Genomic DNA, 15,787 nt, shown 5'->3' with positions numbered 1-15,787 from the left:
AAATAAATAAAATAAATAAAATTATAATATTAAAACTTAAGAGTTGGAACGAGTTTACCGAATTGACGAACAACTTATTGAAAATTGATTATCGTTGAAGACTTGAAGACTTCAATTCACCAACTTCACAATTTTTTCACAAATTGTAACAATAAAGTAAGCAATAGTAGCAATTATAGAAGAAAATTAGAGAGAGATTGTGATAGATTGATGATTTTATAAGAAAAATAAAAGAATGAGGGGGTATTTATAATTGAAAATAGGGAAAAAGTATAATTATAAAAAGTTTGGGGTTAAAACAAAGTTGGGGGTTAAATGACTATTTTGTAAATAGCCAAAGACTATTTTGTGACAGCCAACTACCAGATTTTAAATTCCCCAACGGCTATTTTTGAAATTTGACCGTTGAGACCGTTTGGCCCACCAGGGACCAGTCCGGTCCCGGTCCCAAACAGTCCTAGCGGTCTTTACGGTTGAACAGGCCTAGAAGCCCGGACCAGGCCCACGAATACCGGTCCTACCGGTCTTGGCCTGTTTGGCCCGCGGTCCCGGACCGACCCACTTGTCACCCTTACCCCACCCTAAATAAAAATAACTTTATAATCAATGAAATGATGGTTAATATTTATTCAATTTAATTTAGGCATAAATTTGTAGACTTAGTGATATCTTATAAAAAAAATTGCATGATTAATTATATAAAAGAGTATGTTAAACAATGAAAAAATTCACCAAATTATATATTTTTTATATTAATGATAAATAGGTTAAAATAATTTGTCGCAAAAGAAATCAGAATAACAAAATATGCATAATATCGTAAACCAAAAAAAAAAATTATGTTCTAAAGTCAAATCTCAAGAAATGTCTCTGAAATTTAGGAGTAAAATCATAGACTTATTAGTGGCCTTTTAAAAATTGTTTGATTTAATCATCATTATTGCCATTTTATTTTCCGTTAGTAGTGGCACAGCCGACGATCTATGACTTGTGGATCCGAATATTCCATTAGATTAAAAGTAAAAACGAACAAAATGAAGGGGAAAAGCTAGAGGATACATAAATAAAATCTAGAATTATCCAATAATATGCTTTATCCTCTTCAACTAGGCTTTGATTCGCCAATATTGAAATACTCTCTCTTGTCAAAAAAGTAAGTTTCCCTTTTAGTTTAAACCAAACAAATGACCAATGATAATTTTGTTTAAACAAAAGGGACCCCCCTCAAAACCCACTTGCTATGTACAACTTGTATTTGTTTTTTAATTTAAATTAAAAATGAAGCAATTTTGGACCATTCAGCCATCGGAAGTTCCAATGGCGATGGCTTTTGGACTCTTCTAATTCACACTCTCAAATCTTCTACACTATTCTCAAAACCGTTCCATTGAATTTTCACCACGTTTACTCTGAACAATAATGGAGGAAGAGTATATTAGGAGACACCATAGACATGTGATCAAGGACGATCAGTGTAGCTCTTCACTTGTTAAGCGCATCAGAGCTCCTGTTAATCTTGTAAGCTTGCTCTTTTTTTTTTAATTTTTTTTTATATATTTCCCCAATTTCTTCTCAGATCTATATGCAATCAACTTGTTACGGAGACTTTGCGAGATTGAATTGACCTAGGGCAGTGCGTAATTTTTCAAGTTTTATAGGATAACCTAAAAAATAAATTAAATATCTTATGACAAATTGCTAGATTGTATAAAAGTTTCACTGTCACTTAAGGTTCGCTTGGTTTAAAAACAAGTTAAGTAATACAGTGAACAATAGTGCATGAGTTTTTGAGGTAAATATTTCGCTGCTGTTTTGAGGTAAAGAAGAAAATATATTTTTATACATACATTATTGAATTGTTTCATAACCTAAGATGTTCTCCTAGTTTGCATTTGGAGATGGAAATGGCTTTGGTAAACCAAACTGCATTATATACTCCTACTTGATTTCATATGTTACCAATCATTGGATGTGTGACTGAATGTACCATATATATTCTTGCTGAGCTCTTACTGATGTGGTATTTTTCATAGGTATGGTCATTGGTGAGAAGGTTTGATCAACCACAAAGGTACAAACCATTCGTCAGCAGGTGCGTCGTGCAAGGGGACCTTGAAATTGGGAGTGTGAGAGAAGTAAATGTTAGATCGGGTCTTCCGGCCACCACCAGCAAGGAGAGGTTAGAGCTTCTAGATGACGAGGAGCACATCTTTGGCGTGAAGATTGTTGGTGGAGATCACAGGCTTAGGGTATGCATCTTTTATCTTCTTACAGAAAATGCATAGGAAATAATGCTTTGGATGGATGTAGACGTGAGCGTGTGTGTAAGACAAGGTGTTTGTGTATTTTATGGTATTTAACTGAAGTTGAATTTATTCAGTAAAAAAGGAATATATATATTCGAGCATCTTTTGAATGGTAAGAGAAGAAATGTATATCCAAGCGTCTTTTGAATGGTAAGAAACCATGTTTCCCGCTAACAATCATGCATCTGCATATAACTGCAATAATGTTGACTATTTTATGCTCCTTCCCATGTTGTGGTTGGGTGGGATAGGCTTTGCATTGTAGAAGGTTTATATGTACTTGAATCCTTGCTATTTTTACTTGGTCGCTACAACTAGATTAGATGTTCCCACCATTCAACTTTCTGATTACTTCTCTAGTATCAAATGCTAGATGTACTTGAGAACTTCACTGAGGAGTCTTTGGCACATGAGTACTAACTTGTCCTTGTTTAGGCGGTTTACCCTTGTCCTCCTTCTCACCTCTAATTTTGTATTTCCTGACCACTTCTTCAACCAGAACAAAAACTGTTAGATATAGATCAAAACAATGTTTATTCCAGCATTCTATTTAGAAAAGCTGATAAATACTTAAGACTTCTTATTTGATTTGGCATCATTATAAGTTAACCATCCATTGTGTGGAATGAGATTCGCAAGAATTTACTAGTTATGCACTATGTTGCTCGGACTCTGCGAAAATGTAGCCGGGTGCGTGTCGGATCCTCCAAAAATAGTGTATTTTTGGAGGATCCGATAGAGGTGCGGCATCATTTTGGAGAGTCCGCGCGACATAGGTTATGCACATGTACACACAACATTTGGACTTGAAACTTGAGCATTCATCGATGTTACCATTGCTTATTCAAATGTCTTTCCTTTGTGGATGTGTTTGATACATAAGCTAAATAAATGCGAAGTACCAAAGTTGACCTTGACAGCAACAATTAAGCGGGAGATGGTAAGTTCCACACATCCCTTCATGTTCCCCTCTCTTTATAAAACATAAGCTTTTTTATCAACTGGGATCCCAATTACTCATGTCAGTAATGGTAAAATTGAAATGTCAATATTTTCGAGACTAACTAAAAAGAAAAGAGTGTCGCATATAATGGGATAGACGAACTTATAGCTGATATCAAGTTTGATCTTGCATGGTTTCTGTTGTGGAACTTTAGTGTTTCAGATGGTAAGCATGTTAAATTGTTTCATTCATAAAAAATGAAGTAACTTTGTATTGTTCATTAACTGTCTTTGGTTAGGAAATGGAGAAATAAATGCCTGGTCAATTTTCCTCCATAACGAGTCATTTTGCTGTTTCTGGAAGAAGTATTGGTACACACGTGCAATGAGAATATAGCATGGGATGTGGGACCCTTTTACCAAAACAAGATTTCTCAGCTTCTTTTTATCCTGTGAGTGTGTAATGCTAATATTTGATAAGTGGAGTGATGGAAAGCAAAATGACCTGTTAAGACAATGAATTTATAAGACTGGTTAGATAGCTTCCCTTGGGAGAAGTTATTCCAAGGTAGTTTGCCTTCAGGAAAAAGAGGTCCAGATTGAGTGGAATGAATGCTGAAGATTCGTTTAGCCCAACTAGTTTGGGATTGAGGCAGTAGCAACAGTTGTTGATTGTGCAGCTATTAGCGGTTCAGATGGTACATGTCGAATGAAGAAGTGAATGCAAGGATAACTTTTCCTTCATGAGAAAAGTGTGCCAAAATAAGATTGTGCAACTCCCCTTCCCCCTTTTCTTATGAAGTATCTGATCCAAATATTTGATTACCATAATGATGCAAAAGAAAAAGACCTGCTAAGGATATGAATTATAAGAATGGATAGACAACTTTCCTCTGTGAGAGGCTCATTTGAAGTTCAAAGAACCTATCTTGCGCTATCTCAACTCAATATGTTAATCTCTTAATATGCTCCTTTTCTTCATTCGTTTTTTCTTTGTCTTCACCAAATACACATAGCCATCATGAAAATATCGTGCTTGCATATGCGTAATCCGAGCCAGCTTTCGTTCCACCCTGTGCAGTAAAAGTTATGGCAGTGTGTATTTGCATCTTGTGGAGTGCTATGCTTTTTGTTTGAGAAATAGAGATATTACTACTTTATATCTACAATAATTCGTTGAGATGGATAGCAAGTGACTGTTTTCCTTTTTCTTTGAAAACGTGGCAGAACTACTCGTCGATTATCACTGTTCATCCTGAGGTCATTGATGGGAGACCTGGAACAATTGTAATCGAGTCATTTGTAGTAGATGTACCAGATGGGAATACTAAGGATGAAACATGCTTCTTTGTTGAGGCCCTAATCCGGTGTAACCTCAAATCACTAGCTGATGTGTCAGAGCGTTTGGCAGTGCAGGGCCATACCGAGCCTATTGATAGAATGTAGCTCCACAGTTTTTGCAAATGCAGCTGTTTGCTGCTGGAGCATACATGGGTTTTGATTAGAAGGTGAGTGTAGTGACAGGTATTGTGTATGTCCTACTCGATCTCAGAAGAGTGTATATATACACATGTATACTTATATTGATGCTTCCTTTTGAATCATCTGAAGGTCACCTCCTGTTTGTAGCTTGGAACCAGGTTATTCTTGCAATTGGCTATTTCGCATTGTGAAGAACCAGTACTGTTTCTGGCAGAAAAAAATATTGAGCATTGGTTGTAAATATCTGTACTTCGTGGATGAGCTTCTTGTTGTCATAAGAATCATATGCTACTGGGGTAACAAAGGCACGCTATTCACTTGTATCATTTAGAGGCTGGTGTGCTATAAATGATTAAAATTTTATTTGTGTAGACTGAAACTATGCTTCTTCTTTCTTTTTTTTTTTTTTTTGGGATAAAAGAGGGGGGGAAAAGTGCCTTGTTTTTTGGGTTGTATTGTTCACCCTTCTTTGCGTTTGGGGTGTGTTATAGGAGTATGTGTTTTCCCTGGAGCATTAGTTGTTCCCAAGAAAATATAGAATTCCCAAGCTATTTCTCTCCTCTTCCTCATCCCCCGTAAAAGAATAAGAATGTGAAGGGAAAATTCCTGAAAATACTCCAAATTTGGAAATACCCTTCGTACATTTTTGTTTTCGGAACATGTTTGTAATCGTCTGTGTATGTTTGCACTGAAAGTTGGTATACAACTATATTTCAATTACAAACTAGTTGAGTTTGTTTATATGAATACTTACATTCCATAGGTTTTCTACAATTTTGGTTTAACGAAGTCTGGTTTGTCAAATCATTCTTGAAATTAGGTAATCAATGTTTATCTAAAAATCATGTGATTTTCTTAGTATTTACACTAATAATCACCGGTTACTTTTTTATAGGTTTCCACCTGGGGTTGATGTTCAGTTTGGGGCCCAACTACTCCCACTTTTGGGGGCAAGACATTTTCTATCAAAGACATTCTATACTTAAGCTCGAACTAAAGACCTACAGTTAAAGATGAAAGATTACTTATAGCTCCACGACAACCTATGATGGTAGAAAATTATGGCACGTAAGTAGAGACAAGTCACCCTAATATTAAGGTAGGTTTAAGTTAAAAGAATGAAGACTCACAGGCTATGAGGCATTCTAAAAAAATAAAACTACTATGATCAACACGCTGGTTTTGACATTCTCGCATATACTCTTGCTATATTTCGTTTCGTTTTCCTTACTAATTTCCTTACTACTCGAGTTGTTTGCTCAAGAAAATATACTCTGCACCCAAGGGTGTGGCCTTATGACCAATAAAGTGGGTAGAGAACCATGAGGTTCACGGTTTAAATTTTAGCGGAGACAAAAATATTAGGTGATTTCTTCCATCTATCCAAGCCTTGGTGGAGTGGGAGATAGCAGGTACCCCGTGAAATTAATCAAGGTGCGAGCAAGCTGGCTTGGACACCACGATTATAAAAAAAATTTACATATAATTGGAGAAGTAAGGATGTCATTTATGAAAATTCTTTCCCGTAGCTTAAGGGGAAAAAATGCTGTGATCATTATTCTTCTTTCTATTCCGTGTCACATTAATGGCCAAAAGAGAAGTAAATTGTGATTTGCAAATATGACAGCATAGTGGTCGAGTACTCCATTTCTATATTGGCTAATTACTGTGCCGTGGGCCAATGAATGAACTTCATTAGTGCCTATATTCCAAGATTTAGGGAAAGAAAACATATCAGAAAGTTACAAATGAAAGGTTTATTAGGATTATATCATTTGAGGACATCAGGACAACGTGTACGGAGTCTATCTTCATTGTCACAAATCATACATAAATGTTAACAGACAACATCTTGAGCACTATAAATTCCTTGCTTCCTCTAAACATTTCATCTACATTCAAGCACAAAATATTACTAGTATTATCACTAGAAAGATTTAGGTAGCGAAAAATGGCTTTGACATTCAATTGGAAGCTTGCTTTTGCAGCTCTACTAGTATTGGGAATGCACGCTTCTCGAGCCTCATCTCGCGGCTTGTATGAAGCCTCAATGGTCCAGAAACACGCGCAGTGGATGGCTCGTTTTGGGCGTGCTTACAAAGATGACGCAGAGAAGGCAAAAAGACTCAAAATATTCAAGGAAAATGCCGAGTACATTGATTCCGTCAACAAGGCAGGGATCCGGCCTTACAAACTGGGCATTAATGATTTTGCTGATTTGACAAATGAGGAATTCCGAGCCACTCACAACGGGTATAGAATGCCTTCTCACCAGAAATCGTCTGAAACCACATCATTCAAGTACGAAAATGTGACTGCGCTAGCAGCTAGCATGGATTGGAGAAAGAAGGGTGCTGTTACTGGAGTTAAGAATCAAGGGCAATGTGGTAAGTCAAACTGACTCATCATCATATTGTTAAATTATGTAACCATTTTATCTAAAAAGTCAAGTGTTAGAGAGAGAACACTTTCAATTATTATGTTTCAACACTCCCCTCGCGGGTGGATATGATTCTTTTATGTTTTTTTTACTTTTCCGGTGGCAGTGAGATTCTGAGGAACTCTTGTCTCGTATTGATATCATATTAAATTGTAAGACCATCTTGTCTAAAAGTTTAAGTTGATAGATGTAACAACTAAAATTTCGTTCCTAAAAATAATAATCAAGACAAGAAATATAGCGACAAATAAAAGTATTTGTATTTCAATAATTTATGCGGGTTACAATCTTTTAACAATCTTAAGTTTAAAATATGTAATCCCCTGATTCTTCTCCTCACGGCCGTCAATTCGAGAGTTTCGCTTGTTCTTGAATTGATGGACTACTTGTTGTTGTGATTTGACCACAAATGCGGAGCTAGGCTTTGATCACAAACGTGGAGGATGGAAACTTGCGGTTCACCCCTTGGAGACGATGACTTCTTGCTCTGCTGAAGACTTGCGAATCACCATTGTATCCTTCCTCCTCCTCCCCCCCTTCAATATGTATCTTTTTCTTCTTCTTTTTGGCCTTATGGAGACCCCTATTTATAGTTGTAGGGAGGGAACTTGTGATAAACACATATCTTTTGAGTCATCAAACCTATCACTAAAGCTATGTGATAAGCTTGCATATAATTGGTTGAACCATGTCATCTGAATATTTGACGACATTTGATTGGCCCTTACATTTGACTTGGCATGCTACATCACTTATGCACATGACATGATTTTAGTGGTCCTTGATTTGACTTGGCGCGCCATGTCATTTGACATGTGGCATGTACCTTGGCTTATCATTTGAAGTCCGATAAGATGAACTAGCCCAATTAACTCGGGCTCTTAATTAAATCCATATACATATATTGGATTTAAATAATAAATTCAATTATACTAGCATATAATCCTTGTTTGGGCTAACACGTGTTTGAATTTAACGTATGGTCCAAATAATTCTAATGGACTTAAACTCAAATAAAATTCAATCGTCTACAATAGAAATATTACAATTTTAATTACTTAATTATTTTATGTCTCCAACTCTTATATCCTCCTTTCCATGAATAAAAAAACCTAAGTTGCTTGGACTCTTCACTTTCCATGCCGCAACCGCATCGATACGACGTGGATGTGGGTGTGGGTCTGGTTCCGTACCGGATCTGATCAATCGATTTTGAGTACTTTGACCAAAATTAACAGAGAAATACATGACAAATATATTGATTTCTGAAGTCAAAACAAAGGCTAGAGCACAACCGAAGAAAATGGAGTACTTTGTATGTAGAAATTTTTATGTCAGTCTTTTTCTTTTATCTCTTCTCGGATTCTCCTGTTAATCGATATTTTCTCCTTCTCGGAATACCTTGTAAGTTTTTCACATAATGTCTTATAATTTAGACATATTTTACAACTCTATTTTTAGATATTTGTATCATTTTTAGCCGAATACCCATCCGTATCCCTACGTGGATTCGTATCCCCGAATCTTAAAATTTAGATCATGAAGGACCGGACCTCTAGATCCACACCCGTATCAGACACCCTCACCCGAGTCCGAACAACTTAGCTAAAAACTAATCAACCTAATAATGCAGGATGTTGCTGGGCATTTTCTGCTGTTGCTGCCACAGAAGGAATCAACAAGATCAAGAATGGTAAGTTGATTTCCTTATCTGAGCAAGAACTTGTGGATTGCGACACGAGTTGGGATATGGGTTGTCAAGGTGGTCTCATGGATTATGCATTCAAGTATATCATCAAGAACCATGGGCTTACTACTGAATCCAATTACCCATACGAGGGAATCGATGGCACCTGCAAAACTGGAAAGAAATCCAAGCATGCTGCTAAGATTACTGGTTACAAAGATGTCCCAGCTAATAGCGAGTCTGCTCTACAGAAAGCTGTAGCTCACCAACCTGTATCTGTCGCAATTGATGCTAGTGGACCAGATTTTCAATTCTATTCTAGCGGTGTTTTCACCGGAGAATGTGGAACTGAGTTAGATCACGGTGTTACAGCAATTGGATATGGTAAAACTAGTGATGGTACGGATTATTGGTTAGTGAAGAACTCGTGGGGAACTAGTTGGGGCGAGAAAGGTTACATTAGAATGCAAAGAAACATTGATGCTGAGGAAGGACTTTGTGGAATTGCTATGGAAGCTTCTTATCCAACTGCTTAAATTAATAGAAATCTGGTGCAAGTTTGCTATTGATTTTTCACTAAAGACCATTGTTGGTCACAATGTTCATAATGTATGTGGTCTGCCTAGAGTTCACTGTATGTTATAAGCTCGTGTGTAAATGGTGATGTTGATCAAAAGTGTATCCTATAATTGTCTTTGAATCTTTGTGCGTGTATCCACCACTTCTGAATTGTCTTTTGCTGGTCGCATACAAGTTACATTGACCCGATTCCATGCATCCCACTAACCCAACTTACCAAATTTTGTGTACTCACTTAACCTATCTACTTTGCTTCTCCTTTTTAGAGTCTTTTACTAATAAGCTTTACACCCGAGTAATTAGTAGTAAGGAAGTCAAAAGTCTTATAGACACATGCATATTCATAATAGTCAATTGATAATATCACACATGGGATGATATAAGGGTGTGTTTGGTATAAAGGAAAATATTTTCTTGGAAAATGAGTGGTTTTATCACTTACTTTTCTTGTTTGGTTGGTGAATGAAATGTTGTTTTCACAAAATATTTTCTAGTGTTTGGTTAGAGAGTAAAATTTTTTTTTTTTAAAAAATAATTTTTTATGCTACTCTCTTCACCCCCCTCCTTCCCCCGAATCCCCATGTTTCCTATGCCCTCTCCCCCTCCCCAAAAACAAAATACCCAACATTAAATTTCAAGACTCTATTTTCTTCAATATTTTAATTATTCTTTTAAAAATTCATACAAACCCAAAGAAACTAATGTGCTGCTTTACTTTTTCACGCAAAAAAAATTATTGAAATTTGCTTCTTAACTAAAAAGAAAATACTCTTCCCACGACATGAAAAGAAAGTAGTCATTTTATTGAAATAAAAGAAAATATATTTTTTACATCATAAAAAGAAAATACTTATTTTGTTAAAATGAAAGAAAATACTTTTTCTACATCATGAAAATTAAGTACTTTTTTGGTTGAAATGAAGGAAAATATTTTTTTACAGCATGAAAAGAAAATACTCAATTTGTTGAAATGAAAAAAAGAAAGTACTCTGTCTACAACATGAAAAGAAAATATTCTTAATAGGCACAGTCGATTGAGAGATCTTCAACCAACCACAATATAAACGTAGTTGAACAAATAGAGAAAAAGCTACAACGACTCTATATTAAATGTAATAGGAAGAACTCGATGATTCTTTCCCTCAAAAGTTGTTCCACGAGCTATTCTTACCTCCAGTCGCAAAACTCTCTCAAAAGTGGTGTTTAATGACTATTTATATGTGTAGGAAAAGACCTAAATGACATAGCCCAAGTCCAAGTCCAACAAGGAGACGAAATAGGCTTTTAAAATCCGGATCAGGCTCACTACGGACCTCGCCTCACGAGGCAAAACGCAAGCTTCACCTCGCCTCAGACTGTGCGGCGCAAGCCCTGCCGCGTGCTTCAATCTCGCCACAACCCTTGCGTTGCGTGCTTCTATGCGAGCTAAAGAACTCGCCTCGCCTGCTCTAATGCGAACCACTGGGCTTGCTTCGCCTGCTTCTTCATTTTCCCTCTGCTCAATTCTTTCTTTCTTCTTTCCTATTGTTTTCGAGCATGATTTACACTTCAAATATTCATTTTGCTCCAATTTCATCTCCAATGTACCTACACATAAAATAGACTCAATTAAGCACAAATATAGTATAGTTTAGCATTAAAGCACCTAAAATATAAGGTAAGTAATGTACTAAAAATATGAAATTATAGCCAAATATCACTACCCCACACTTAAACGTTGCTCGTCCTCAAGCAATCAAACTACACTTTATAGACACGACCTTTTTAAGCAATTCTCTTAACTCGTCATACCAAGAATCTTTAAAATATACTAAGTACAAAGGTGTAACATCTTCACCTTAAAATTTGACTCACAAATACCATGCATTATCCACAACTCACTCATTTACTCTAACATAGAGGTCAATGACATTACCTTTTCGTCATAAATCACATGCCCTCACACAACAAAAGAGATTAGTTCCACGCACAATAAATTTTAAGAACGTGGGAACTCAAGATAGGAAGAATTTACTCGCTCTCAGAAATAACATTCATATGCCATAAAAGATGCACCATAGGCTTGCCCGTAGTGTAATACTCTACTAATCGAGCTCATTCAGTCTAGGATCAAGTAGGACTTTAATTGGTTGTAATGTAGGCTGCGGGTCGGGTAGGATACATTTGGATATAAGAGTGACTATACCTCCCTAAGCACTTTAATATATATACTTTAACACTCAAGCCCATACTTATGTCAAACCAAAACTCCACCTTCACATCAATGTATATTACCCCATACTTCTTTAAGCACAATTATATTACTAGCCACCACCATCAAGAAATATTTTTCATACAGTACAACTATGCTTTTTTTTTTCTTCAATCCAAGTGGCTTTTATTTATATATTATTTTTTTCAAAACGGTGCACCTTTCTCCTTATTTTATTTGTTCCACTCAAAAGCCGAACCGCCACCCCACACTTTAACTTTTACATAAATTATAACAATTCAAGTGCTCATGAGAGGCGACAAGGTTCAAATAGACAGTTAATTCAAACAAAGGGGTAAGGCTTGTAATGTGGTTACTAAAGAAATAAGATTATAGGCTCAAAGGGGTTAACTGCGTTACATAACATTTAGGCGGGTAAACTATATATATATCTGAATCAACAGAGAAATGCCTATATCACTTCTCAGACTGAACTAGACTACTATTTTGCTTTGCAAACACACGGGACAAATTCTAGACATCAACTGCAATGTACATAATACACACAAACCTCACTCACACATGGCACATAACTCACCCAGGATTAGTTTTATCACGACACTCTAGTCAAAACAGTTAAGCAAATTTAAGAATATACGATTTAAGGTACTTATACTAGAGTCAAAATCTAAGCCTAAACGTGACAACCAGAATACTCACTATTCTCAAGGCATAACAAAGTCAAGAGATATTGCTTCAATTCAATTCATAGCACTGTGGTTTATATTCCTAAAAATTAAAACTAACTAGACCTGGTTCAACCAAAACCCTTGGAAAAAGAACCGAGGTACAAAGAAAAACCAAGGGGGAATTACTACACTACCTACAAAGAAAATCTTTTTTTTTTTCTTTAGACTTAATTCCCTCAAGAAAACTGTCTAGGAGATCCATCGTCGGGAAGAGTCCCATTTTCTACTTTTTTTTAAAAAGGCTAAGATGACACTAACTAAAATAAAACAAGACTAATGGGTTTATGGGTTTGGGACACACAACAACAATACCATTCCTATGGGGTTTATGGGTTTGGGACACACAAACACATTGATACTATGAAGAACAACCCCAAAAGTTTTATCTAATTTCATACGTTCACCTAATTCGAAATTGTCAAAGAATGGAGGTAGAAACCATACCTTAGATATTTAGGAGGAGGGATTTCCCTTGAATTGATGTTGCAAGTGAAGGAAGGAGTAGAAGAATACTTGTCTTCAATTGGTTTGTGAGGGAGAGGGTTTTGGCAGTATGTTCTTGAGGCGTGAGTTCTTGAGGCATGAGTGTGTGAGATTGTTATGAGGCAGTATGGTTGAGGCGTTTAGTTTAGGTTTTAAGGGAAGGGGTTAAAAGAAACAAAACAAAAGAAATTAAAAGAAAACCAAAAAAAAAGAATACTTACCTGGCGACGCGAGGCTACTGGCTCGTTATATCCCTTGCGAAGTGAGCTCCAACGCGAGCTATGGGGCATGCGGCGCGAGGGTTTTCGCGAGATGCAGCTCGCTATACCCCTTGCGAAGCGAGCTCCAATGCAAGATACAAAGCTGGCGATGCGAGACTTTTCGCCTGGACAAGTGCGCTGGGGACCTGGCACCGCGAGGTCTAGTGCACGGTCCACTGGTACTGCCTACAAACATGTTAGTGCCTACAAACAAAAATAAAAAATTCTAGTTATGCCAACAATCAACTACAAATTGGGTTGCCTCCCAACGAGCGCCTTAGTTAACATCACGGCATGACGAATACAACATTACAATGGGTTGCCTCCCATGAAGCGCCTGATTTAACGTCGTAGCATGACGCAGACAATCGAACTTAAGGCTCGCTCAAAATTTTTGGCTCTTGCAAATGAGTCACTGATACTACTTTCGTCTCATCCATGCCCAAGTAATGTTTCAACCTGTGACCATTGACTCTAAACTTGCAAGAGCCATCTTCTAATGCAATCTCTACGGCTCTGGTGGGATGAATCTCTAGCACACGAAATGGTCCTGACCATCTTGACTTCAATTTGCCCGGAAACAACCTCAATCTCGAATTGAATAATAATACCACATCTCCGGTTTAAAATTTCGCTCAAGAATGTTTTTGTCATGCACCGGTTTCATTCTTTCCTTATATAACCTTGTACTCTCAAAAGCATGGTAATAGAACTCGTCAAGTTCATGTAGCTCTGTGACTCTACTAGTTCCAGCGGCTTCCAAGTCCAGATTTAATTGTCGTAACGCCCAGAAGTCTCTATGCTCTAACTCGACCGGTAAGTGACATTCCTTTCCAAACACCAATTTATACGGTGACATACCAATCGGAGTTTTGAATGCAGTGCGGTAAGCCCATAGCGCATCATCCAATTTTCTCACCCAATCAGTCCGAGTAGCATTTACAGTTTTGGTCAAAATACTCTTGATTTCTCTGTTTGACACCTCCACTTTCCCACTTGTTTGTGGGTGATACAGAGTAGCAACTTTATGGCGAACGCAATATTTCTCCAACAACTTTGCAAAGGCTCGGTTGCAGAAGTGGGAGCCTCTATCACTGATGTTCGCTCTTGGATTACCAAATCGGGTGAAGATATTTTTTCTCAAGAAACCAATAACTGCCTTCGCATCATTTGTTGGAAGTGCCACAGCTTCTACCCATTTCGAGACATAGTCCACTGCTACAAGTATGTGCTTGTTATTATATGAGCTGACAAATGGTCCCATAAAATCGATTCCCCATACATCGAATACTTCCACCTCTTGAATTGGGTTCATGGATATCTCATGTTGACGGGAAATATTTCCCGTCCGTTGACACTCATCACAACTTTTCATCCAGAAGTGTGCAACTTTAAACAATGTCGGCCAATAAAAGCCTGACTCCAACACTTTAGCTGCTGTCCTTACTCCTCCAAAATGACCTTCATACGGTGAAGCATGACATGCCTGCAAAATAGAAGATTGGTCTATCTCGGGAATGCATCTCCGGATCATGTTATCAAGACAAATCCTATACAAATATGGTTCATCCCAGAAATATATGCGACAATCACGAAAAAACTTTTTCTTTTGCACAAAAGACAAGTCATAGGGAACAATACCGATTGCCAGGTAATTTGCAATATCCGCATACCATGGCGTAACCTCAAGCCTCATAGCTAAAAGTTGTTCATCTGGGAAAGTCTCCATGATCTCTTCCACCTCAACCTTCTTTTTCGCTCCTTCAAGCCTGGACAAATGATCAACAACTTGGTTTTCTATTCCCTTTCAATCACGGATTTCCATGTCGAACTCTTGTAGCAGTAGCACCCATCAAATTAGGCGCGACTTTGACTCCTTTTCTCAATTAGGTACCTGAGGGTAGCATGGTCAGTATAAACAATTACCTTCAAGCTTATCAGGTATGACCTGAATTTATCAAATACGAACACCACAACTAGCATCTTTTTCTCTGTCACAGTGTAATTCAGTTAGGCGATGCTCAAGGTTCTGCTAGCATAGTAGATTGGATGCATGACTTTATCTTTTCACTGCTCAAGAACTGCTCCTACAGCATAGTCGCTTGCATCACACATCAGCTCAAAAGGTTGCCCCCAGTCGGGGGCCACTATGATTGGTGCAGTCACTTTCTTCTTCAACTCCTCAAACGCTACCCTACAGTCATCAGAAAACACAAAAGGGTGATCTTTTTCAAGCAATTTACACAAGAGGTTAGAAATTTTGGAGAAATCTTTTATAAATCGTCTGTAAAAACTGGCGTGGCCAAGGAAGCTTCTTATTGCTTTGACGGAAGAGGGTGGTGGTAACTTTTCTATCACATCAACCTTTCCACGATCCACCTCAATGCCCTTACTTGATACTAGGTGCCCCAAGACTATCCCTTCCTGTACTATGAAATGGAACTTTTCCCAGTTAAGCACCAGATTAGTCTGCACACATCTTTTCAGCACTCTTTTTAGATTCTTAAGGCAGTCATCGAACGAGTCTCCCACCACTGAGAAATCATCCATGAAGACTTCCATTATGTCTTCTAACATATCTCTGAAGATGGCCATCATACACCTTTGAAATGTGGCGGGTGCGTTGCATAGGCCGAACGACATTCTCCGGAAAGCATAGACGCCATAT

At 37.5% G+C, this 15,787-nt stretch overlaps 2 protein-coding genes across 8 annotated transcripts; both read left to right on the top strand.

Annotated features, from left to right (window-relative positions):
- Positions 1–1,162: 1,162 nt before the first annotated feature.
- LOC104096618 (abscisic acid receptor PYL3-like) lies at positions 1,163–5,101 on the top strand. 3 transcript variants are annotated; one of them, XR_686390.4, is made up of 4 exons: positions 1,163–1,518; positions 2,034–2,249; positions 4,476–4,756; positions 4,878–5,101. XR_686390.4 is itself a non-coding variant. In XM_009603010.4 (3 exons), the coding sequence occupies exons 1-3, from the start codon at positions 1,420–1,422 to the stop codon at positions 4,692–4,694; spliced, it is 534 nt and encodes a 177-aa protein (XP_009601305.1). In that variant the 5' UTR covers positions 1,164–1,419; the 3' UTR covers positions 4,695–5,101. The 3 variants fall into 3 exon arrangements, 1 of the variants encoding a protein (XP_009601305.1); XR_686389.4 differs by having other exon boundaries at positions 1,166–1,518; positions 4,860–5,101; XM_009603010.4 differs by having other exon boundaries at positions 1,164–1,518; positions 4,476–5,101.
- Positions 5,102–5,243: 142 nt separating this feature from the next.
- On the top strand, positions 5,244–9,559 carry LOC104096619 (senescence-specific cysteine protease SAG39-like). Of its 5 annotated transcripts, none has more exons than XM_033656238.2 (3): positions 5,244–5,829; positions 6,719–7,117; positions 8,804–9,559. In XM_033656238.2, exons 2-3 carry the CDS (start codon positions 6,736–6,738, stop codon positions 9,391–9,393), a joined length of 972 nt encoding a protein of 323 aa, XP_033512129.1. In that variant the 5' UTR covers positions 5,244–5,829; positions 6,719–6,735; the 3' UTR covers positions 9,394–9,559. The 5 variants fall into 5 exon arrangements, with proteins under 5 accessions (XP_033512129.1, XP_070047577.1, XP_070047576.1 ...); XM_070191476.1 differs by lacking the exon at positions 5,244–5,829 and adding an exon at positions 5,855–6,142; XM_070191475.1 differs by lacking the exon at positions 5,244–5,829 and adding an exon at positions 5,855–6,164.
- The last annotated feature ends 6,228 nt before the right edge of the window (positions 9,560–15,787 follow it).

This window comes from Nicotiana tomentosiformis, chromosome 12 (assembly GCF_000390325.3).
Source record: "Nicotiana tomentosiformis chromosome 12, ASM39032v3, whole genome shotgun sequence".
NCBI lineage: Eukaryota > Viridiplantae > Streptophyta > Magnoliopsida > Solanales > Solanaceae > Nicotiana > Nicotiana tomentosiformis.
The sequence above is the reverse complement of the archived record's forward strand: the minus strand, read 5'-3'. Positions and strand labels throughout refer to the sequence as shown.